General features: G+C 35.7%; 1 protein-coding gene and 1 long non-coding RNA gene across 2 annotated transcripts in view; one reads left to right on the top strand and one right to left on the bottom strand.

The window, feature by feature from the left end:
• HDX (highly divergent homeobox) overlaps positions 1–26999 on the top strand; it is a 236935-nt gene that overhangs the window by 204316 nt on the left and 5620 nt on the right. The window contains exons 7-8 of the mRNA XM_032330919.1: positions 7343–7419; positions 10127–10210. Of these exons, the coding sequence (XP_032186810.1) occupies positions 7343–7419; positions 10127–10210 (161 nt within the window). The remainder of the gene's footprint in view (positions 1–7342; positions 7420–10126; positions 10211–26999) is intronic.
• Positions 1580–12642, bottom strand: LOC116583012. The gene is made up of 3 exons (XR_004282582.1): positions 12491–12642; positions 8930–8963; positions 1580–1731 (listed from the first exon to the last, which is right to left on the bottom strand). It is a non-coding gene; the product is annotated as an uncharacterized LOC116583012 (long non-coding RNA).

The following is a 26999-nucleotide window of genomic DNA, read 5'->3' as shown; positions in this document are numbered from 1 at the left end:
AATAGGTTGAGTAATGAACAGCATATAAAAGCTCTTAGTATTGCCAGGGCCATATATTTTAATACCAAGTGTTTAAAAATTTTTGTGAATGTTCAGTTGTTTCCTTTCGCTCCTCTCTCTCTCTTCCCTCCCTCCCTCTGTCTCTCTCACTGTCTTTGCTGTTGGTATTGACGAAGATGATAACACAGAATTTGGTGTACAGGAAAACTGTGAAGTAGGAAAAAAAAGAGTCTATTTCATCATTTCCAAATCCCTTATTTATAATCTGGTCCATTAAACCATTTTTGTCTTCTATTAGTCTTTACTAAATTATATGTGCCTGGGAATACTTGAATATTTTCAGTGATTTATGAATGGATCTTTAGAGAATGATGGCTGGCAACTATTTGTAAGATTATGGGGTTTTGTGTTTTTCCATGAGTGGGTGGGAGAGCTATGAAGAAATATTTTGATTGAAGTAAATTACATAAGCCCCTAAAGGGGAGTTTCAACCTAAGACTTCCACTTCCCCACTTAAAAAGGAATTTTAAAAAATCAGTAGTTAATGGGGAAAAAGTGAGTTAATTTTAAGGTTGCTAATGTACCGCTGCTCCTACACTGCCATCCTTTGTCATTTAATAGTGTGTTCTGTAGGTGGCTGGCATAGCAATCAAGACCTAATGAGAAAAATGAGGGAGAGAAGTTAATATATGAATCAAAAAAATACTTGATGGGAAGTGAGATTGCCTAGAATTCCTTTCAGTGGCTTATTTTTTACAGCTGCATAATAACCTTTTCATTCTCATCAGAAGTTGGAGCGGAAAAGTATAAAAGAGTCTTAAAATATAAAAAGAGCCCTTTTTGGTACTATTTCCAATGATTTCTGTACTATTTTCTCTCTCATTTTGCTGAAGGAAAATGCTAAACTGATTGATTTAGCTGTGTGATTCTTTTGTGATGATTAAGTGAATTGTATCATGTGGCCTAGACTAATATCATAACTTTAAGATATGCTAACATTATTCTCTTTCAGTTATGAACATGTAGTTAAATATGTTTACTTTGAGATTTCCATTAGCTATGTCTGAGAGATATGGAGACAAAATAGAGTAGTTGCCCATATTATTTCAAAATTCTAACAACTTGAAACACAGTCCCTTATAATATAGCTGTTGCTTCAAGAAAATTAATCTTCTAAATAAGAAAAAGAAAAATATCTTTAAAGCAGGAACATTTTACATGTTAAAAATTAGTTTAAAAATGTGTTAAATTTTTCTAGGAAAAAAACTCTACATGCTAAAAGAAGGATTATATTTTTTATATATTTTTAATTTTTAAAAATTTTTTTGTTTTTTTGTTTTTTAGATTTTATTTATTTATTTGACAGGATGAGAGAGATCACATAGGCAGAGAGGCAGGCAGAGAAGGAGGAGGAAGTAGGCTCCCTGCTGAGCAGAGAGCCCAATGCAGGGCTTGGGGCTGGATCTCAGGACTCTGAGATCATGACCTGAGCCAGAGGCAGAGGCTTAACCCACTGAGCCACCCAGGTGCCCCAAAGCATTATATTTTTAAAATACAGTAAAAGGCAAGTTTAGCCCAAATCACCAAAAAGTGTTACGATCTTTTAGCAGTTTCAGTTCCATTTCTTCTTTCCTGAGAAACAGGTACTTCCCTGATACAAGATTCCGACTTACCTCTAAACTTCCACCTTCTGTCTCCCACCTTCACTTCTTCCATTTCGTTTTCCTTTCCCTGTGTGGAAATAAAGAGAAAGGAGATGTGGTAAAGCTGCTTGGCTTCACCCCTCACAGGACTGCAAACTCCAGCAAAAATAATAGATTACTCAGCTCTTTAATGTAAAATTCTGTGTCTCTGCTAAAATACATGCATGGCTGAGCAATTTTAAAGATTCTTACTATCCTGAGAATCAAACTTTTTAAAGTATGAGAGTAATTAACATCTTTAATGTTAAATTTTATAGCAAGGCCTCTTTTCATGTGTGTGGGTTTATATGGCTGTGCATATAAAGTATAGTTTAGCAGGTACTCAGTTTAAGTATATGACTACCATATAGAGTGCCCTCTAGAGTTTTTACTGATAATAAATTTACTTATTTATTTTCCAATTTGCGGAGTTGCTTTTCCTGAGGAATAAGTGACATATTGACTGTGTTTAGCCTTCAAACTTGCAGTACTGTGGAAGCTATCTGCAAGCAAAAGAAAACATGCCTTATTCAGCTGTCTCACATCATACATTTTTATTTTAGAAATCCTCAAAATAATTTTTATTTACATCTAATAAAATATCAAACCCTGCATATATATATGGCCAGTAAAGCATAAATGTATATAGTTTTGAGCAAGTAGGAACAGAAATATAAAGCAAAGCTATAAGGAATGATACCAGTAATGATCTTATTGATGAGCACTGTAACATCTATTCTGACAGAGTTAGTCCTAGTATCAGCTCAACCCACCCTTCATTTAATTTAGTTGCTGATTACATAGGTTTCAAAATTCCTGTGATTTGAAATGTCTAAATAATAAATAAAGTCTCCTCCATCTAGGAATCATTTTTTTATTAAAAAAATAAATTGAATTTATGGTGTTCAATAGAGGCAGCGAAAGTATTTCACAAAATACAACATCCATTCATGATAAAAACCCTCTGTTGTATTTCATAAAATACAACATCCATTCATGATAAAAACCCTCAACAAAGTAGGTGTAGAGGCAATATACCTCAACAAAATAGAAGCCATATATGAAAAATTCACAGGTAATGCCATCCTCACTGGGAAAAAAACAGAGCTTTTTCTCTACAGTTAGGAACAAGACAGAGATGTCCCCTCTCACTACTGTTATTTAACATAGTGCTGGAAGTCCTAGCCATAGCAATCAGAAAACAAAAGAAATAAAAGTAATCCAACTTGGCAAGGAAGCAGTCACACTTTGACTGTTTGCAGATGACATGATATTCTGTATAGAAAACCTAAAAGCCTCCACCAAACAAAACAAAACAAAACAAAAAAACTGTTAGAACAGATACAGGAATTCAGTGAAGTTGCAGGACACAAAATCAACATACAGAAATCTGTTGCATTTCTATACAGCAATAAAGAAGCAGCAGAAAAAGAAATCAAGGAACAAATCCCTTATAAAATTGCACCAAAAATCACAAGATACCTAAGAATAAACCTAACCAAAGAGGTAAAAGATCTGCACTCTGAAAACTATAGAACATTCATGTAAGAAATTGAAAATGACACAAAGAAATGGACATCCCATGCTCATAGATTGGAAGAAAAAATATTGTTAAGATGTCTATACTACCCCAAACAATCTACCCATTTAATGCAATCCCTATCAAAATACCAAAAGCATTTTTCACAGAGATAGAATGAATAATCCTAACATTTGTACAGAACTACAAAAGATTATTATAGCTAAAGAAATCCTGAAAAAGAAAAGCAAACCTGGAGGCATCACGATTCTGGACTATATTACAAAGCTGTATTGATCAAAATGGTGTGGTGCTGCCACAGAAATAGACATGTAGGCCAATAGAACAGAATAGAAAACCCAGAAATGAACCCACAACTCTATATCAATTAATCTTTAACAAAGCAGGAGAGACTATTCAGTTCCCCAAATGGTGGTGGGAAAACTGGACAACTACATGCAAAATACACATACACAAAATTAATCCAAAATGGATCAAAGACCTAAATGTGAGACTTGAAACCATAAAAATCCTAGAAGTGAACACAGGCACTAATTTCTTTGACACTGGCTGCAGTATCTTCTTTCTAGATATGTCTCCTGAGGCAAAGGAAATGAAAAACAAACTATCAGGACAACATCAAAATAAGATGTTTCTGCACAGTGAAGGAAACAACCAACAAAACTAAAAGGCACACTATGGAATGGCAGAAGATATTTGCAAGTGATGTATCCAATAAAGGGTTAGTATCCAAAATATATAAAGAACTTATAAAACTAAAGACCCAAAAAGTGAATAGCCCAATTAAAAATGGGCAGAAGAGGCAAATTGACATTTTTCCAATGAAGGCATACAGATGGCCAACAAACACATGAAAAGATGCTCAACATCACTCATCATCAGGAAAATGCAAATCAGAACTACGAGTTATCACCTCACACCTGTCAGAATGGCTGAAATAAAAAACGCAAGAAACAACAAGTTCTGGGAGCAACATGAAGAAAAATTAACCTTGTGCACTCTTGGTGGGAATGCAAACTGATCACCCACTGTGGAAAACAGTAGAGAAGCTTCTCAAAAATTAAAATTGAGCTACCCTATAATCCAGTAATGGTACTACTAGGTATATACACAAAAAGTACAAAAGCACTAATTTGAAATGATACATGCACCCTTATGTTTACTGCAGCATTATTTACAAGAGCCAAACTATGGAAGTGGCCCAAGCACCTGTTGATAGATAAGTGGATAAAGAAGATGTGGTATATATATATATACAACTGGTAACTATTCAGCCATAAAATAAAGTGAAATTTTACCATTTTCAATGACATGGATGGAGGTAGAAAGTATTATGCTAAGCAAAAGAAGTTAGAGAAAGACAAAACCATATGATCAGTCATATGTGGAATTTAAGAAACAAAACAAATAAGCAAAGGGAATAAAAACTGAGAAAGAGGCAAACTAAGAAAGAGACTCCTTTTTTTTTTAAAGATTTTATTTATTTATTTGACAGAGTGAGATCACAAGTAGTCAGAGAGACAGGCAGAGAGAGAGGAGAAAGCAGGCTCCCTGCCAAGCAGAGAGCCTGATGTGGGACTCAATCCCAGGACCCTGAGATCATCACCTGAGCCGAAGGCAGAGACTTAACCCACTGAGTCACCCAGGTGCCCAGAAATAGACTTTTAACTACAGAGAACAAACTGATGGTTACCAGTAGGGAGGTGAGGTGGATGGGTGGAATAGGTGATGGGGTTTAAGAAGTACACTTGTGGTTAGGCAGTGGGTGTTGTAAGGAATTGTTGAATTGCTATATTGTATGCCCAAACCTAATATTACACTGTATGTTAAGTAACTGGAGTTTAAATAAAAACGTGAAAATCACTAACTTGATAAATAAATAAATTGAATTTATGGTGGACTTTGCATTAAAATTTTGGTAAAGTTTTGCTGTATATCTTAAACCTAATTCTTTATGTCCTCATGTGAGTTCCTCCTTTGGTGGTTTTGTTTTTTGTTTTTGTTTTTTGTTTTTCTGTTAATGCTCCATGCGCATACAGGGACCTCTACACATCTTTCCATGGGAAGGAATGTGTCTGGAAAAATCTTAGGAATACTGATAAATATTTTAGTTCTTTTTTTAAAAAGATTTTTATTTATCTGTTTGAGAGAGTTAGAGTGAGAGGGATCACAGAGGGAGAGGGAGAAGCAGACTCGCTGCTGAGTGGGGAGCCCAATATTGGGCTAGATCCCAGGACTTGAGCCAAAGGCAGATGCTTAACTGACTGAGCCACCCAGGCACTCCTTTCTTCTGCTTTCTATGATGAAATAAAACATCAGCTACCAAGAGGCAGACAACTTCAACTAGTGTTTAAATAATCTCAAGGACATGACTGTGCATAAAGAAGAGAAACATTGCTGTCTTATTTTACTAAGGAGTAGATAGTTGTAGGGGTAATCAAAGAGAGGGCTTTATTTGGTAGACAGCATATGCTGTGAACTAGCCACTTCTCCTAGCTCAACACAGAGAGTTTTTAAAAGACTTGTCTCTTTGAATTAATTTTTATTAGTTTAACTTTTTCACATTTTAAGAATATTGAATTTTTTATTTTACTTAAAACCAATTAATTAACATATATTGTATTAGTTTCAGAGGTAGAGTTTAGTGATTCATCAGTTGCATAAAACGCCCCAGTGCTCATCACATCATGTGCCCTCATTAATGCTCATCACCCAGTTACCCCATCCCCCCAACCCCTTTCCCTCCAGCAACGCCCAATTTATTTCCTATAGTTAAGAGTCTCTTATGGTTTGTCTCCCTTTTGATCATAAAAGGAATACATGTTCATTACAGAAAATATATGAAAATACAGTAAGAAGTTTTGACATAATCCAAACTATTCTTAAAATAGGAGCAGGTGAATATTTTTGCCAGTGTTTTCTCCTTGCATATATGCAGGGGTATGTGTGTGTGTATGTATGTGTATTCACATACACTTGCTTTTTCAAAAAATTGGAAATGTACTATATTTATAGTTTTATATCATGTATTCAAAAATTGCTTTTATCATTTTTTCTCTTATTACAACCAGCAATACAAATTCATTATTAAAATATTTCAATATAAGTAAGCAAATTGAAAAAATAAGAAGTATTGAAATAAGTAAAATTAGACCAAAGAAAAAAAAATACAATTTCCTGTAATTCCATCCAAAAATAATAATGTCAATGTTTTGGTCTAAATAATATCAGTCTTTTCATTGTAGATGAAAATGTACACTTTTTTTCTTTTATAAAATTAAGATCATAGGGATGTCTGGGTGGCTTTAGTTAAGCAACCAACTCTTGGTTTTGGCTCAGGTCATGATCTCAGGGTCATGAGATGGAACCCCATGGTGGGCTCCATGCTTAGCACAGAGTCTGCTTGAGATTCTCTCCCTCTCTCCTTCTACCCCTCCCCCATTTGCACTCACATCCTCTCTATAAATCAATCAATCAATCAATCAATCAATCAATAAAATCATGGTGTAACTACGTAGTAGGTTTTGTTACCTTCATTTGTTCACTTAACAGTAGATGGTGAATATTTTCCTTAGTATCAACTCTTCTTGCCCTTCATTTTTATAGTATTTATTGAAGGAATAGGTCCTAAATGAAACAATCATCCATTGTTAAGCATATATACTGCTTCATTTTTTTCTTCCAATTATAAACAGCACAGTAGCAGCCATCCTTGTATTTGTACTTATCCATACTTATTTCCTAGAAGGCACTGTTAGAAGTACAACTGCTTATCAAAGCATATATGATATAAATTTATCATTTGTGTCTATTTATTTATTTATTTGTAAAGATTTTATTTATTTATTTGACAGAGTGAGAGAGCACAAGCAGGGGTGGTGGCAGAGGAAGAGGGAGAAGCCAGTTCCCCACCGAGGTGGGAGCCCAATGTGTGGCCTAATCCCAGGACCCTGGGATTATGACCTGAGCTAAAGGCAGATGCTTAACTGACTGAGCCATCCAGACACCCCCATTTGTATCTTTTTAAAATAAAGAAATTATTTAAGTGATCTTGAGAGAAGCATTCTCAATAAAGTTTTGAGGAATGAAAAATGAAATCACAGCATTTTTTTTTCCATAGAAGAGTCCAGTGAAGTTCCAAATGAGACAAGGGTTCATAAGGAGGAGGACCACCATGCAGTATCTGCAGATAATGTGGTATGTACATTTTAAAATTCTTTCTTCATGATGGGTTCTTTCCTACATGATGGATTTCAAGAATATGTTTCCAGTTGGTAATAATATCAGTGTTATTGTAATTATATCCTTCTCCACTTCACAAGCCAAAACAAAGCTGTCATCAATGAAATTATTTATCTTTGAGGGTTAAAGAAATGAAATTTAAAGCACTGTCATTTCTGCCTCAATTTTTTTGACTGAAGAGATTTGCGAATGTAAAAACCCAAAACTTACTACATATAGACATTTTATACATATGTTATTTTTCTTTAATACATTTAGCAAAGAACAGAATTAAGGCTGAGGTTAGACTGCAATAATGAAAGAAGGCTTTCTTAGTTCTAAGACTTGTATCTGATTCAGATACACTTGACTCTCATTCAGAGTTCTCTGTTCAGACCATATCTGTCTTTACTATGTTTGGAACATTCCCTTCTTTCTAGTTGAATTAGACTCTCTTAGTCTTAAAAATTGCACTGATGGAGGAAAGACAATATTAACACACTGAAATACAGGCAGAGACAGGGTATATGTGGATTTAACTGGGCTTTGTGAAAAAGTAAACATTGGTATATAGAAATGTTCTCAAAGCAGCTGTTTTAGCAGCATCTGTTTGTATCTTGACTTCATCAAGTAATATAGAAATCAAAATAATATTAAAGTCAAACATAAAGGCAAATGCCATTTTGTTTTTTCTTTCAAAGTGATTTTTGCTTGATTGTGGTCTTTTAAAAAATGATCCCTATAATGGATTTCTCTGTTACAAAATGGGTGTAACTTCATTTCTGGTTTCTATTATAAACATTATTTATAGGACACTATAATTCTTCCACATCTCCTTAGTAGAAGTTGAACACATAAATTACAGTTTTGTTCTTTTTTGATAAGCAACAATTTATAACAGTATTTTCCACATGCAGAATATAGTTTAGGATTACATTTTACTGATTTCAGTCCTGATTTCAATTGATGTCTGACCCTACTAACACAACTCAATAGACATATAGGAAAACAAACTTTGATTTTAATGAAATGTATTCATTAGATAGCTGGTAATAATTATTTCCACAATTAGTTGTGTTAATATTCTCAAATTCGGTGAAGTAATAATCTTCTCTGCTCTAGATTTGAGTTACACTAAACAAGTTATATACAATTATTTACAAACTAAACCCTTTTTTCTTCTGTAAACACATGCTCATTTTTAGTCTGAATTTCTCTGCATTGGATCTCCCCTCAGCAGACATTTGGAAATAATAAATGAAATAATTGCATGGAGTGACCCAACTCATGTAGGCATCTAATTTTTGGAAAAAAAAATTCACTTTTAGAGACAGAACTTCAGACTGTCAAAGGTCCATCTCCTCTGCCTGTAACATTGAGTGCCCGCAATTATTCATAGATGGCAAATCACAAAAACATTTAAGACTGATTTATATGCAAAAATCTATAGAGTGGCCTTTGGAGCTTTCTTCCCTGGATTACTTACCTCTTTTTCTCCAGAACTGATCCAAACAGAGAATCTAAAAAAAATTTTTTAGAAAGTATCAAATTAGGTCTAGTGAAAGCTGACATAATGAAACCCCAAGTTTATAGTGATTTTAATAAAAAAAAATTAGATTCATCTCCAATCAGCAGTAGAAATCAGTTTCATTGCAACTATCCTCATGACCCAGAAGCCTGTAGGGCACAAATCCTGTTATGGTTACATATCCTCATAGGCAATGTGTTAAGTATGATCATTCCAGGTGTGTTTGGGACTTTTGAAATATTGTTATTCAAATTCCAATGAATTTGCATACAGTATAATATTAGTTTCATGTGTACAATATAGTAATTCAATACTTCCATGCAATACCAGTGCTCAAATATTTAGAGCTCATTTTGGTTTTGCTTTTGCTTTTTTAAAAAATAATGTTCTATGATTAGAGAACTTTCTTTGCCCCCATGGTTGGGAGTTTACTGGTCATTCTTCACATCAGCAGTAAGCTGTTTTGTTGACTCTTTTGACAGATATTTAATTAGTACCTACTGTGTGCAAAATACTGTATGAACCATGTTGCACCTTAATTATAACATAATGACACTTTAGGATCTCTCTCTCTCCCTTTTACTGTTCAGTGAAGGAAGAAATTCACCAGTTTATTTTTATAATTATATCATAAATGTCTGCTTTCAATTTGTCTAGCTAATGGAGTGCATTGAATAAGTGACTTAGAAAACTGCATTTGACTTTGGAATGCATGTCACATATTGATATTTTACATTAGAAATTGTAAAGATGTACATGGTAATTAAAAAACAAAACAATGCAACAAAGTAGGCATGGTTAGCATTAGAAAGACTCCTCTTAAAGGGAGTTTCCTGTCACTGGAGGGAACTATTTAAGCAGAATTCAAATGCCTCTTGTTTTTCAGAAATATTGTGAGAGACTTTTCTATTTTAAATAGTTTTATAATAATTTCCTAATTAATAAGCAGTCATCAGTTAAAGGTACCAAAAAGTGGCTCAGACATACACTGTATATAACACTGAAGAACCAGTTATCAGAATTTATTCTGGATAACTTAGACAAGACAACCCCATCATTAAAACTAAACATTGAATGTTTATGTACTATACATTGTTGGATATAGTGTTGATGATCAGATACGTATTTATGAATACTTCTCTACTTGTGTTACAGAAAATAGAAATTATTGATGATGAAGAAAGTGACATGATAAGTAATTCTGAAGTTGAACAAGTCAATTCTCTCTTGGATTATAAGGTGAAAGTAATTTCAAATTCTGAATTCCTTAAAAGAAGGTACTAAATGAGGCAGACTTTTATATTACCTTTGTACTAGCTTATTTCACTTTCAATTTTTTTTAATAAGTTAAAGTGGGGCTCCCTATTGACTTTCTCAGGCGCTTAGATACCAGTTAGGATATGGACATTTTAATTAATTCTGGCTGGTTTAGTGGTTATTGTTTTAAGCAAAGAGCTTGATGAGTGGGAGTAGGTATTGACGGTATACATCAAGGTGAGGCAGGACATAATGGTGGTTAATGTGAAATTTATGACAGTGGCTTTAAAGCTAGTGTTTACTTTTAAATGGTGGTAAAGGGGAGATTTTTTTCCAGTGGCCCTTGCTAATTTTATCTTGAATTGCAAATTTTGAAGATCATTTTTAGGGAACCAGTTTTAGAAGTTTAAAGACAATTCCTGAAGCAAATGCCAAATGAATATAAAGAGAAGTGATATTTTCTTAAATTCACTGGTATGTAAACTGAAAGGCTTACTTTGAGAGTGTGCCATATGTAACTTTATGAAATTTTGACATGAGCTATCTGTCTATATCGATATGTTTTTTGCATAGATATGTAGTTGTTTTCCTTTGTTAATCAATATCCTATCTTACTAGGTAACCTCGGGCCTCTGAAATTTTGGCCAAACAATCATTCTGTCCATACAGAGAAGTCCTTTGGTGGAAAACTTTAAGTGTTCAAAGCAGAGATTAATAATCTTAAAATGCTAACAGAAAATAACATTTAATCAGAAAAGATAATAGCTGTCATTTTCTCAAAACTCTTTTCAATTTTTCTATAATTGAAAGTTACGTCATTCAACAGATTGTTCCCTAAATGTTTATAGCATGTCAGAATTTATAATATTGAATATTATCATCAGAAGACAATTATCTTTTGAAATTTATTCCATAAGTGCCTAAAGAGCACAGCATAATCCTGTATTTAAACTGTATTTCCGACTAATGAAATTTTAAGATTGTTTCTGAACTATAAGAGATCATTCTAATCTCTCCTACATAGTCATAAAATATTTCCAAATGCCCAGTTCAGGTTTAAAAGTGCTCTGTGCCACTTGGCACAGGATATGCAAACTACAGAGGAGAGGACTGGATTGCACAGCTGTTAAGTATTCTCCTCTTAGCACTCTCAAAAAGGTCAAATGGGGCTGGGCTTAGAACAAAGGATACTTTGGAGAACCTTAAACTTCTGGAGTGCCACTTGAGAAGGTTTGGAGCTAAAGACCAGGGTAGGGTAGACTATCTAACCCAGGAATGCTAGTTAACATTTTTATTGAACTCTACAGGACATTTAATGATCCTGTGTTTTCCATGTGGTAAATGATGCGGGAACAAGAAGTCCTTAACTACCCTATTAGGAATGTCTTCGACAACACATCACCACCTACGTAAATTTATTTTTTAACTCTAAAAATTTAACAATTGTATAGAAATATATTTTTCATAATCATTATTAAAAACACTTCACCTCATCTGTGAATTGCATTGCCTTAATTCTAAAGTCAGGACAAATTAGTGAAAGAAACACAGTGACAGACTAGGAGACTCCTGTGCCTACCTCTTCCCTCAGACACACCTAGGCAACATTATATCTATGCAACTATCTCTGAAAAAATGATGAACACTAGCAGAAGAGACATTCCATAGCTAGTCATAGAGAGAAAGCCACATTGAAAGGGGTAAGAGGGGCAGAGAGGCATTTGGGAACCAAACTCTCTGTGTGACTAAACACAAACAAAAGGGACATCACAACTACAGAGAAGTGAGAGACTCAGACCCCACACAGGGCACCACTGGTGCTGGAGACACATACTAGGAAGACAATTCCCCTTAATGTCTGACTTTGAAAACTAGCAGACTTTAACTCTAGGAGCTTTAAAAATCAGTAAGCTTGATGTCAGGGAACGTGGAGGTTGCTGGGAAACCAAGTACCTACCCATAAAGAACCACATATTAGTAATATAAATGAGCCCAAGACATAGCATAGAAACAGCAGTTTGGAAAGTGGCTGGGTTATACATGAAAGAGATTTATTGGGTCATCTTAGACCATGTGCCAGAAGGGCAAGGATCTGCAAATTTCTACAAGAACAAAAGTGTAAGCTGTCACCTGTTTCTTTCCCTCCCCCAGTGTAAAAAGCCAAAAGCTTAAAACAACAATTTCTAACACTCTCCATCTTCCTTGTCAACACCAAATGCTTCACCCTGGAATTCCCCTGTGGACCAACTACACCCAACCTACCTGCCATGGCAGGCACAAGTTCCAAAGCTGCTCCTGCCCAACCACACCTGTTATGCAGCTTAGGCCCAGACCAGTGCCACTCCAAATTGACCCCCATCGTGGGGAGGTGTAACAAACCCACACACCAGGCACCCACAGTTCCTGTAGCCAGGCCTCTTCGATAAGGGAGGGACTGAGCCCTACACTCCTGTGCAGTTTTGGCAGAGAGGCTAATAGCATGTTGCTAGGATGTATAATGGGCCCACCCACCAACTGGTCCTACCTGGCCTCAGTCCAGACTCTCAAAAGTGTATTCACAGAGGCCCACAGGAGTAGGCCTTTGAAGCTATCTGGGCTGAAGGTAAACATGGCTCAGCCACAAGAGAAGGATACATACAGCCCACACAGGGGACACCTGTGGGATACCTGGTTCTGGTGACATGTGAACACTGTGCTATAGGGCACCACAGGACCTCTTCTACAGAAGGCCACAATTTTTAAAATCAGAAGATGTAGCTGACCTACCTAACACATAGAAACAAACACAGAGAGTTAGATGAAATGAGGAGACAGAGTAATATGTCCCAAATGAAAGAACAAGACAAAATCACAGTAAAAGAGTGAAATGAAACAAAGATGAGCAGTATGCCTGATAAAGAGTTCAAAGTAAAGGTCATAAAGGTACTCAGAAGACTTGAGAAAAGAGTGGATAAACCCAGTGAGAACTTCCAAAAAGAGAGAGAGAATATAAACAAGAATGAGTCAGAGCTCAAGAGTTCAATAACTCACATGAAAAATACACTAGAGGAAATTAACAGCAGATTAGAGAATGCAGAAAAATGGATCAGGGATCTGGAAGACAAGATAATGGGAAGTAACCAATCTGAACATCAAAAAGCAGAAAAAATAATGGAAGAGAATAGGTTAATAAAATTAATAAAACAATACAACACTATCATTCATAATAACATCCACATTATAGAAATCCCAGAAGAAAGAAAGAAAGGACCAAAAAAATCTATTTGAAAAAAATAATAGCTGGAAACTTCCTTAACCTGGGGAAGGAAATAGAAATCCAGATTCAAGAAGTAAAAGGATCCCGAACAAGATGAACCCAAGGAGGGCTACACCAAGACACATAATAATTAAAATGGCTAAATGTAATGATAGAATTTAAAAGCAACAAAAGAAAACAGTTACAAGCAAAGGAAACCCCAAAAGGCTATTAGCTAATTTTTCACCAGAAACATAGTAGGCCAGAAGGGATTGGCATGATATATTCAAAGTGAAAAAAGGAAAAAAAAAATACAACTTAGAATAACCTACCCAGCAAGGTTATCATTCAGAATTGAAGGGGATAGAAAGAATTTCTCAGACAAAAGAAGTTAAAGGAATTCATCACCACTAAATCTACTTTACATAATGATAAAGGGACTTTTTTGAGTGTAAAGAGAAGGCCATGACTAGGAGTAAGAAAATTAAGAAAGGAAACATTCATGGGAATAACAAACATATAGTGAAAGGTATTAGTCACTTATAAAACCAGTATGGAGGTTAAAACACAAAAGTAGTGAAATCAAGTGTGCCTAAAATAATCAGTTAAGGGATACATGAAATAAGATGTCAAATATGACATCATATACATAAAACGTGGAGGAGGAAGTCACAATTTAGTGCTTTTAGAATGTGTTCAAACTTAAGCGATCATCAACTTATTATAGATTGCTATACACATAAAATGTAATATATAAATGCAATGGCAACTACAAGACAAAAAATTACAAGAAACAGAAAATAAATGGAAGGGAAGCTAAGCATAACACTAAAGAAAGCCATCAAAACATAAGGGAAGTAAACAAGAGAAGAACGGAACAAAGAAGAACTACCACAACAACCAGAAAACAATTTTTAAAATGGCAATAAGTATGTATCCATTAATAATTACTCTAAAGGCAAGTGGACCAAATGCTCCAATCAAAAAGCATAGGGTGACTGAATGGATAAAAAAGCAAGATTCATCTATATCATGCCTACGAAACACTTAACACTTACTTCAGACCTAAAGACACATGTAAATTGAAAGTGAAGGGATGGAAGAATATTTACCATGCCAATGGAAGCAAAAAAGAAAGCCGGGTAGCACTACTTATATCAGACAAAATAGGCTTTAAAACAAAGAGTGTATGTAATAAGAGACAAACAAGGATACTACATAATGATAAAGGGGAAAATCCAACAAGACGATATAACTATTGTAAATATTTATGCACCAAACATGGCACGAAATACATAAAGCAAATATTAACAGACATAAAGGGGGAAATTGACAGTGATACAACAATAGCAGGGGACTTTAACAACTCACTTGCATCAATGGATAGATCATCCAGACAGAAAATCAATAACGAAACTGGCTTTGAATGGCACTTACTCCAGATAAACCTGATGGTCATTTCCCGAACGTTCTACGCAGAAGCAGAGGAACACACAATCTCTTCAAGGGCACATGACACATTCTCCAGCATAGGTCATATATCAGGCCATACAACAAGTCTCAATAAATTTTAAAAGATTAAAATAATATCAAGCATAATATTAACCACAGTAGTATGAAACTAGAAATCAATCACGGGGTGGAGGGGAACTAGAAAAAACACAAGCACACAGAGGTAAACAACACACTACTGAACAAACAATAGGTCAATGGAGAAATCAAAGGTAATTTAAAAAATGCATGGAGACAAATGAAAATGTAAACACAACAGTCCAAATATTTAGGATGCATCAAAAGCAGTTCTAAGAGTGAGGTTTATATAGCAATAGAGACATACTTCAAGAAATGAGAACTATCTCAAATTAACAACCAAACCTCACACCTAAAGGAAGCAGAAAAAGAAGAACAAAGTCTGAAGCTAGTAGAAGGAAGGAAATAATAAATATTAGAGCAAGAGTAAGTAAAATAGAGTCTAAAAAATAACAGAGAAGATCAATGATACCAAGAGCTCGTTCTTTGAAAAGATAAACAAAATTGATAAACCCCTACCCAGACTCATCAAGAAAAAAGAGATGACTCAAATAAAATGAAGGGGGAGAAATATGAACCGATACCACAGAAATATGAAGAATTAAGAGAATATTGTGGAAAAATTATATGCCAACAAATCTGACAACCTAGAAAAATGAATAAATTCCTAGAAACATAATTTTCCAAACTGTCTGTAGATAGGTGAATGGGTAAAGAAGAAATCATTTGTGTGTCTGTGTGTTTGTGTTTGTGTGTATGTGGTGTATGTATATTACTTCACCATAAAAAAAGAATGAGATTTTGTCACTTGCAACCGCATGGATGGACCTAGAGGGTATCACACTAATTAAAATGAATTCAACAGAGAAAGATTAATACCATATGGTTTCACTTATACACAGAATTCAGGAAACAAAACAAATGAACAAACAAAATAGACACTTAAATACAGAGAACAAAGTAGAGGTTGCCAGAGAGGAGGTGGGTGGGTGAATGAGCAAAATAGATGAAGGGAATTAAGAGATACAAATTTCCAGTTATAAAATAAATAAGTTGCAGAGTACTAAAGTACAAGGTATGGAATATATTCAATAACATTGTAGTAACATTGTATGGTGACAGACTGGGACTATACTTATTATCATGAGCAGTGAGAAACTTGTCAAATCAATATTTTGTATACTTGAAACCAATATAACATTGTATGTCAATTTTACTTCAATAATAATAATTATGTAGCAAACTAATAAATATAAAATATATGTATATGTGTAAATGTATATACACTTCCATGCTTATGCATATGAAACTGCTGGATTATAAAGAAAAGATGTAAAAATGTTCAACTTTAATGGAATTCCCAATTTTACACTTCCAACATCAGTGAATAGGAATTCTATTAATCCCTTGAGTAGTACTGTCTGATTTTTACATGTTATTAGCCTTTCTGGTTCATTTGAAATATTATTGTATTGTGGTTTTAATTTTCATTTTCCTGGTAATTCATACACCTAAATATTGAATTATGATATTGGCTTTTTCTATAATCTTTTTGAAGTAACTTTTCAAGTATTTTGCCCAATTTTCTAATACATTAATGTCTTTTCCTTATTGATTTGTTGGAGATTAGTTAGATTGAAAACTATTTTCTCCCAGAAAGAAAAATAAGATAGAAATTAAGGGTAAATAAAACCCCATATAGTGGTTCTTATTGCCAATTTCAGAATGTTGACTTAAAACAGCTTATCTAACATAACACAATAAAAAATAAATTAAAAAAACAGCTTATCAGTTTTGAAATTCAGTCTTTTTTCAGAGAACAGTTGTCTTCTCTTTTTGCATATGCATGCTAGTGTTCTTTGTTTGGGGATCATAACCACTTTGTTGGTTTCTTAAATATATTCATCATAAGGTTCTTGAAAGCAGAGATTTATCTTAGTCATCCATGTGTTCCCTGGCCTAGTTTCCAGCACAAAGGTGCCCAGCATTTAGTTCCTGCATGAGTGAAGTTAGTTTACTATCCTTGGAAAAACTTTGAGTAGCAGTATGCAAATTCTCATTTACATAAAATACATTAAGATTAGAAACTGGATCACTCTAACTCTTCTCCCACATTGAATTAAAAAGTCTCTCATTCTTGAGATTCAGTGTAACAAAATGAAAGAATGGTTACTTGTGTGCATTCGATAACTATTACTATACAATATTCAGTTTGTACATAGTGGGTTTTCTGATTGATTGCTAGAAATCCACATTGCTAGGAGTTTTGACTAATACAAAATGCTTATGAGACAAATTGGTAAGCTCAATCTCTGAGTTATGAGTAGCTACATCATAAAATAACACCTCAGTTTGGACAACCATTGATTACCTGCTCAGATATCAGACCTCCTGTCCACATGAAGCCTTGAATTCTCCCTACAATCATCTTGGAGAAGAATTGACAAAGACTACTAGGAATGCAGGGAAGATTTTAACAAGAAACTAGAGCTGGATCTTTTGTGCAATTCAGTGACTGATGTTATCTTACTAGTTACTCTCACGAAGACAACGCTTACTTGGGAAAATCTCTAAAATATACATAAATTTCTGCCTGTAATCTAGGAAATGTTTCACAGGATTGCAAAAAGAAACTCCAAGGGGCACCTGGGTGGCTCAGTAGGTTAAGCCTCTATCTTCAGCTCAGGTCATGATATCAGGGTCCTGGGATCAAACCCCACATCGGGCTCTCTGCTCAGCGGGGAGCCTGCTGGCACCACACCCTGTCTCTCTCTGCCTGCCTCTCTGCCTACTTGTGATCTCTCTCTCTGTCAAATAAATAAATACAATATTTTTTTTAATTTTTTATTTTCTATATACATATATTTTTATCCCCGGGGGTACAGGTCTGTGAATCACCAGGTTTACACACTTCACAGCACTCACCAAAGCACATACCCTCCCCAATGTCCATAATCCCACCCCCTTCTCCCAAACCCCCTCCCCCCAGCAACCCTCAGTTTGTTTTGTGAGATTAAGAGTCACTTATGGTTTGTCTCCCTCCCAATCCCATCTTGTTTCATTGATTCTTCTCCTACCCACTTAAGTCCCCATGTTGCATCACCACTTCCTCATATCAGGGAGATCATATGATAGTTGTCTTTCTCTGCTTGACTTATTTCGCTAAGCATGATATGCTCTAGTTCCATCCATGTTGTCGGAAATGGCAAGATTTCATTTCTTTTGATGGCTGCATAGTATTCCATTGTGTATATATACCACATCTTCTTGATCCATTCATCTGTTGATGGACATCTAGGTTCTTTCCATAGTTTAGCTATTGTAGACATTGCTGCTATAAACATTCGGGTGCACGTGCCCCTTTGGATCACTGTGTTTGTATCTTTAGGGTAAATGCCCAATAGTGCAATTGCTGGGTCATAGGGCAGTTCTATTTTCAACATTTTGAGGAACCTCTATGCTGTTTTCCAGAGTGGCTGCACCAGCTTGCATTCCCACCAACAGTGTAGGAGGGTTCCCCTTTCTCCGCATCCTCGCCAGCATCTGTCATTTCCTGACTTGTTTATTTTAGCCATTCTGACTGGTGTGAGGTGATATCTCATTGTGGTTTTGATTTGTATTTCCCTGATGCCGAGAGATATGGAGCACTTTTTCATGTGTCTGTTGGCCATCTGGATGTCTTCTTTGCAGAAATGTCTGTTCATATCCTCTGCCCATTTCTTGATTGGATTATTTGTTCTTTGGGTGTTGAGTTTGCTAAGTTCTTTATAGATTCTGGACACTAGTCCTTTATCTGATATGTCATTTGCAAATATCTTCTCCCATTCTGTCAGTTGTCTTTTGATTTTGTTAACTGTTTCCTTTGCTGTGCAAAAGCTTTTGATCTTGATGAAATCCCAAGAGTTCATTTTTGCCCTTGCTTCCCTTGCCTTTGGCGTTGTTCCTAGGAAGATGTTGCTGTGGCTGAGGTCGAAGAGGTTGCTGCCTGTGTTCTCCTCAAGGATTTGGATGGATTCCATTCGCACATTGAGGTCCTTCATCCATTTTGAGTCTATTTTCGTGTGTGGTGTAAGGAAATGGTCCAATTTCATTTTTCTGCATGTGGCTGTCCAATTTTCCCAACACCATTTATTGAAGAGGCTGTCTTTTTTCCATTGGACATTCTTTCCTGCTTTGTCGAAGATTAGTTGACTGTAGAGTTGAGGGTCTATTTCTGGGCTCTCTATTCTGTTCCATTGATCTATGTGTCTGTTTTTGTGCCAGTACCATGCTGTCTTGATGATGACAGCTTTGTAATAGAGCTTGAAGTCCGGAATTGTTATGCCACCAACATTGGCTTTCTTTTTCAATATCCCTTTGGCTATTCGAGATCTTTTCTGGTTCCATATAAATTTTAGAATTATTTGTTCCATTTCTTTGAAAAAGATGGATGGTACTTTGATAGGAATTGCATTAAATGTGTAGATTGCTTTAGGTAGCATAGACATTTTCACAATGTTTATTCTTCCAATCCAGGAGCGTGGAACATTTTTCCATTTCTTTGTGTCTTCCTCAATTTCTTTCATGATTACTTTATAGTTTTCTGAGTATAGATTCTGTGCTTCTTTGGTTAGGTTTATTCCTAGGTATCTTATGGTTTTGGGTGCAATTGTAAATGGGATTGACTCCTTAATTTCTCTTTCTTCTGTCTTGCTGTTAGTGTAGAGAAATGCAACTGATTTCTGTGCATTGATTTTATATCCTGACACTTTACTGAATTCCTGTACAAGTTCTAGCAGTTTTGGAGTGGAGTCTTTTGGGTTTTCCACATATAGTATCATATCATCTGTGAAGAATGATAATTTGACTTCTTCTTTGCCGATTTGGATGCCTTTAATTTCCTTTTGTTGTCTGATTGCTGAGGCTAGGACCTCTAGTACTATGTTGAATAGCGGTGGTGATAATGGACATCCCTGCCGTGTTCCTGACCTTAGCGGAAAAGCTTTCAGTTTTTCTCCATTGAGAATGATATTGTGGTGGGTTTTTCATAGATGGCTTTGATGATATTGAGGTATGTGCCCTCTATCCCTACACTTTGAAGAGTTTTGATCAGGAAGGGATGCTGTACTTTGTCAAATGCTTTTTCAGCATCTTTTGAGAGTATCATATGGTTCTTGTTCTTTCTTTTATTGATGTGTTGTATCACATTGACTGATTTGCGGATGTTGAACCAACCTTGCAGCCCTGGAATAAATCCCACTTGGTTGTGGTGAATAATCCTTTTAATGTACTTTTGAATCCTATTGACTAGTATTTTGTTGAGTATTTTCGCAAATGTGTTCATCAAGGATATTGGTCTATAGCTCTCTTTTTTGATGGGATCCTTGTCTGGTTTGGGGATCAAGGTGATGCTGGCCTCATAAAATGAGTTTGGAAGTTTTCCTTCCATTTCTCTTTTTGGAACAGTTTCAGGAGAATAGGAATTAGTTCTTCTTTAAATGTTTGGTAGAATTCCCCCGGGAAGCCGTCTGGCCCTGGGCTTTTGTTTGTTTGGAGATTTTTAATGACTGTTTCAATCTCCTTACTGGTTATGGGTCTGTTCAGGCTTTCTATTTCTTCCTGGTTCAGTTGTGGTAGTTTATATGTTTCTAAGAATGCATCCATGTATTCCAGATTGTCAAATTTATTGGCGTAGAGTTGCTCATAGTATGTTCTTATAATAGTTTGTATTTCTTAGGTGTTAGTTGTAATCTCTCCTCTTTCGTTCATGATTTTATTTATTTGGGTCCTTTCTCTTTTCTTTTTGATAAGTCGGGCCAGGGGTTTATCAATTTTATTAATTCGTTCAAAGAACCAGCTCCTAGTTTTGTTGATTTGTTCTATTGTTTTTTTGGTTTCTATTTCATTGATTTCTTCTCTGATCTTTATGATTTCTCTTCTGTTGGGCTTAGGGTTTCTTTCTTGTTCTTTCTCCAGCTCCTTTAGCTGTAGGGTTAGGTTGTGTACCTGAGACCTTTCTTGTTTCTTGAGAAAGCCTTGTACCACTATATATTTTCCTCTCAGGACTGCCTTTGTTGTGTCCCACAGATTTTGAACCGTTGTATTTTCATTATCATTTGTTTCCATGATTTTTTTCAATTCTTCTTTAATTTACCGGTTGACCCATTCATTCTTTAGAAGGATGCAGTTTAGTCTCCATGTATTTGGGTTCTTTTCAAACTTCCTTTTGTGGTTGAGTTCTAGCTTTAGAGCATTGTGGTCTGAAAATATGCAGGGAATGATCCCAATCTTTTGATACCAGTTGAGTCCTGATTTAGGACCGATGATGTGATCTATTCTGGAGAATGGTCCATGTGCACTAGAGAAGAATGTGTATTCTGTTGCTTTGGGATGAAATGTTCTGAATATATCTGTGATGTCCATCTGGTCCAGTGTGTCGTTTAAGGCCTTTATTTCCTTGCTGATCTTTTGCTTGGATGATCTGTCCATTTCAGTGAGGGGAGTGTTAAAGTCCCCTACTATTATTGTATTATTGTTGATGTGTTTCTTTGATTTTGTTATTAATTGGTTTATATAGTTGGCGGCTCCCACGTTGGGGGCATAGATATTTAAAATTGTTAAATCTTCTTGTTGGACAGACCCTTTGAGTATGATATAGTGTCCTTCCTCATCTCTTATTATAGTCTTTGGCTTAAAATCTAATTGATCTGATATAAGGATTGCCACTCCTGCTTTCTTCTGATGTCCATTAGCATGGTAAATTCTTTTCCACCCCCTCACTTTAAATCTGGAGGCGTCTTAGGGCTTAAAATGGGTTTCTTGGAGGCAACATATAGGTGGGTTTTGTTTTTCTATCAATTCTGATACCCTGTGTCTTTTGACAGGGGCATTTAGCCCATTAACATTCAGGGTAACTATTGAGAGATATGAATTTAGTGCCATTGTATTGCCTGTAAGGTGACTGTTACTGTATATGGTCTCTGTTCTTTTCTGATCTACCACTTGTAGGCTCTCTCTTTGCTTAGAGGACCCCTTTCAATATTTCCTGTAGAGCTGGTTTGGTGTTTGCAAATTCTTTCAGTTTTTTTTGTCCTGGAAGCTTTTAATCTCTCCTTCTATTTTCAATGATAGCCTAGCTGGATATAGTATTCTTGGCTGCATGTTTTTCTCGTTTAGTGCTCTGAAAATATCATGCCAGCTCTTTCTGGCCTGCCAGGTCTCTGTGGATAAGTCAGCTGCCAATCTAATATTTTTACCATTGTATGTTACAGACTTCTTTTCCCGGGCTGCTTTCAGGATTTTCTCTTTGTCACTAAGACTTGTGAATTTTACGATTAGGTGATGGGGTGCGGGCCTATTCTTATTGATTTTGAGGGGCATTCTCTGAACCTCCTGAATTTTGATGCTCGTTCCGTTTGCCTTATTGGGGAAATTCTCCTCAATAATTCTCTCCAGTATACCTTCTGCTCCCCTCTCTCTTTCTTCTTCTTCTGGAATCCCAATTATTCTAATGTTGTTTCGTCTTATGGTGTCACTTATATCTCGAATTCTCCCCTCGTGGTCCATTAGCTGTTTGTCCCTCTTTTGCTCAGCTTCTTTATTCTCTGTCATTTGGTCTTCTATATCACTAATTCTTTCTTCTGCCTCATTTATCCTAGCAGTGAGAGCCTCCATTTTTTATTGCACCTCATTAATAGCTTTTTTGATTTCAACTTGGTTAGATTTTAGTTCTTTTATTTATCCAGAAAGGGCTTTTATATCTCTCGAGAGGGTTTCTCTAATATCTTCCATGCCTTTTTCGAGCCCGGCTAGAACCTTGAGAATTGTCATTCTGAACTCTAGATCTGACATATTACCAATGTCTGTATTGATTAGGTCCCTGGCCTTCAGTACTGCCTCTTGTTCTTTTTTTTGTGTTGAATTTTCCGTCTTGTCATTTTGTCCAGATAAGAGTATATGAAGGAGCAAGTAAAATACTAAAAGGGTAGCAAAAACCCCAGGAAAATATGCTTTAACCAAGTTAGAAGAGATCCCAAATCGTGAGCGGGGAGAAAGGGGATAAAAAGAGGTTCAAAAAGGAAGAAGAAAAAAAACGAAAAAAGAAAAAAAAAGAAAAGAATTTAAAAAAAAGAAAACAAATAAGAAAAAAAAGAAAAATATATATATTAGATAAACTAGTTAAAAAAAAACGTTAGAAAAGAAAAAGGTAAAAGTTGAAAAAAATTTTACCAGAAGGCGAGAAAAAAAAACAAAAAATGAAAAAGAAAAAAATTAAATTAACTGCAAGACTAAAAAAAATCACAGGGAAAAAGCCATGAGTTCCGTGCTTTGCTTTCTCCTCCTCTGGAATTCTGCTGCTCTCCTTGGTATTGAAACTGCACTCCTTGGTAGGTGAACTTGGTCCTGGCTGGATTTCTTGTTGATCTTCTGGGGGAGGGGTCTGTTGTAGTGATTCTCAAGTGTCTTTGCCCCAGGCGGAATTGCACCGCCCTTACCAGGGGCCAGGGTGAGTAATCCGCTCGGGTTTGCTTTCAGGAGCTTTTGTTCCCTGAGCGCTTTCCGTAGAGTTCCGGAGGACGGGAATACAAATGGCGGTCTCCTGGTCTCCGGCCCGGAGGAGCCAAGAGCCCAGGGCCCCACTCCTCAGTGCGCTCTCAGGGAACAGTGCTCAGTTACTCCCGTCTGACTGACCTCTGGCCGCGCTCCGAGCTCACCGAGCCTGCGACCGGTTCAAGGTAACACCGAGCTGGGAGCTTACTGTCGGTTCTGTCTCTGTAGCCGGCTTTCCCGTTCCAATACCCTCAAGCTCTGCGACACTCAGACACCCCCGATCCTTCTGTGACCCTGCGGGACCTGAGGCCACCCTGACCCCGCGTGGGCTTCGCCCCAGGTAGCCTCTGGAGTGATGTCCCTCAGCGGAACAGACTTTTAAAAGTCCTGATTTTGTGCGCCGTTTCTCCGCCGCTTGCCGGGAGCCGGCCCCTCCCCCCGGGGTCTATCTTCCCGTCGCTTTGGATTCACTTCTCCGCCGGTCCTACCTTTCAGAAAGTGGTTGTTTTTCTGTTTCCAGAATTGCTATTCTTCTTCTCTTTGATCTGCCGATGGATTTTCAGGTGTTTGCAATCTTTAGGTAAGCTATCTAGCTGATCTCCGGCTAGCTGAAGTAGTCTCAGCCTGCTACTTCTCCGCCATCTTGACTCCAATAAATAAAATATTTAAATATATATACACATACATACATACATACATAAATTTCTGCCCGTAATCTAGGAAATGTTTCACAGGCTTACAAAAAGAAACTCCATGGGGCACCTGGGTGGCTCAGTAGGTTAAGCCTCTGCCTTCAGCTCAGGTTATGGTCTCAGGGTCCTGGGATTGAGCCCCGCATTGGGCTCTCTGCTCAGCGGGGAGGCTGCTTCCGCCCCTCCCTCTGCCTGCCTCTCTGCCTACTTATCTCTCTCTCGGTCAAGTAAATTTTTTAAATCTTTAAAAAAAAAAAAAAAGCTCCAAGAAGAAAATACTTGCACTATTAAATTATCTTAAAGCTGTTTGTTTTTCAAATGTTGCATAAATACTGAGTAGAAGAAATATTTGCATAGAAAATAGAGATCTGTATACTGAAAGATGATTTGTGATTTCTGCAAATGTAAGTTAATATTTTTAAAATTTTTTCTAATGGACTGTGAGTGCAGCTCATTAAGACTATGCATTCAAAGCAGACACTACAGTTCCTGATTTGAAAAGACTTCTGAGTCAGCACTTTACTAATACTACTGCTCTGACAGTGAATACTAAAAAAAAAAAAAAAAGTTTAGAATTAGTCAAACATAATATGGCAGAAACATGTGAAATTTTATTATAATGCTTACTTATATTTAGATTGTTGGGTGCCTGTGGATAAGGAATTTAGCTTAAATAATTATTTGCTAATGATGCATTTTATATTAAATGGTCTGAAAAGGAAGGAGTTTTATTAAGTAAAATAAGTTCTAAACTGATAAAATAATTGATGCAGTTCACAGATTGAATATGATTATTGTAACTGTATCTTCTCAATTGAAACAATAAAAATTAGCATATAATTAACTAACTGTAATACCTTCTATGCAGCTCTTTGAACATACCTTGTTAAGTCCTGCTATGCTCTTTGAGACCAGTTCTCCAGCTACAGAGAATACTCATAGCTTATTTTTTTTTTACTCATAGCTTATTTTTAACATTTCTATGTTTTTTTTTTTCCTGCAAGAGGACCAGCTAACAATTTAAATCAAGTTCTCGATATATAATTTCCATACAATAAAGTTTACCCCTTTGTATAGTTAGATGACTTTTGATAAGTGGACACAGTTCTGTAACCAAGACCACAATTTACTTATCTGCTGATGAACCCTTGTATTGTTTTTAGTTTCTATTATGAATAAATTTGTTATGAATATTCATGTATCTTTTTGTGGACACATGTTTCATTTCCCTTGGGTAAACACTTAGTAGTGCTGAGTCAGATGGTAGGAAAGAAAGATTATATAATGTTTGATTTTATAAGAAACTGCCAAAACATTTTCCAAAGCATATGTACTGTTTTATAATCCCACCAGCAATGTGCAAGACATCTAATTGCTCCACATTCTCACCAGAACTAGCTATTGTCAGTATTTTTAACTGTAGATATTGTAATATGTTAGTGGTAATATTTCATTGGGGTTTTAATTTGCATTTCCTTAATGAAAAATGATATTAAGCATTTTTCACATGCTTATTGGTCATTCACATATCTTCTTTGATGAAGTGTGTAAGTATTTTCTCTGTTTTTATTCTGTTGGTGATCCTAAAATTGTATTATAAGCATTCTTTATGTATTGTGAATACAAGTATTTTATCAGATATGTGATTTGCAATTATTTTCTCCCTATATGAAGCTCATATTTTTATTTTCTTAAGTGTCTTTTGAAGAGCAAAGGGGTTTTTGTTTGTTTTAATTTTAATGAATTCTTTTAAGTTTCATGCTTTTTGTGCCTGTTGAGAAACAGCCTAACCCAAAGACACAAAAAATTTCTCCCGTTTTCCTCTAGGTTTATGGTTTTAGGTTTTGTAAATTTCTTGTTAAATTGTGTATATGACGTAAGAGTTGATAATCTTTTTTTTTAATATTAATTTACATTTGTTCAATCACTGTTTTTTGGAAGATTGTCCTTTCTTTGTCTATTGAATTACCTCGGCACGTTTTAAGAAAATCAACTGTATATATATTTTTTCTGGACTCTTTTCTGTCCCGTTGATCTATATGTCCACCCTTTGCCAAAACTATAACTTCTTGATTACTGTAGATTTAATATAAAATCTATTCAGAACACTTTTGTGACCATATAACCCTCAAACCTAGACTTGCCAAAGATTACTAGTATTATATCCATTTTACTGATGAGTAAACAGAATCACAGAGAGTTTGGCCTGCCCAAGTTTACACAGCTATCAGTAGACCTGGCATTAAAATCTCCCCAAATCCTAGTTATATTATTTTTTCCTACCAAACTAACAAAAGTAGTGAAAGGAGACTGTGTCTCAGTGGTACACAGTGGCACATTAGGAGATATTTTCTGAATAACAGACTCCTACATAAAGGCAGGGAACTCAACAACTACTTAAGACAAAGACAGTAGTAATTTTAGTCCCTCCTTGGTGCAAAATAATCTTTTTTTTTCTCAGTATTTGGCTTTGTGAATGGTACATTCAGCATTACTGCATCTGCTATTGCTTGATAATTGGGCTTAATTGGGCTTTGCCTATTCTTAATCCTAATCTAAATGCTAATTAGGTTTAATATAGGAGGACTCTTTCCAAAAGGGAACTGTTTCTTGAGTTCTACCTTAATGGAATTTCTTTGATTGTATTTTTGACCTTGCAAATTATTTTCTGTTGGTGATTTGCTTTGAGTAGTCTTTGAGTAAAAGAAAAATTAAAATTTAGAAGTAAATTAAATTAAAATTTAATTAATTATTTAATAAATTAATTAAATTTAATTAATTAAAA

Source organism: Mustela erminea, chromosome X (assembly GCF_009829155.1).
Source record: "Mustela erminea isolate mMusErm1 chromosome X, mMusErm1.Pri, whole genome shotgun sequence".
NCBI classification, from domain to species: domain Eukaryota; kingdom Metazoa; phylum Chordata; class Mammalia; order Carnivora; family Mustelidae; genus Mustela; species Mustela erminea.
This window is presented reverse-complemented; position numbering and strand designations above follow the sequence as displayed.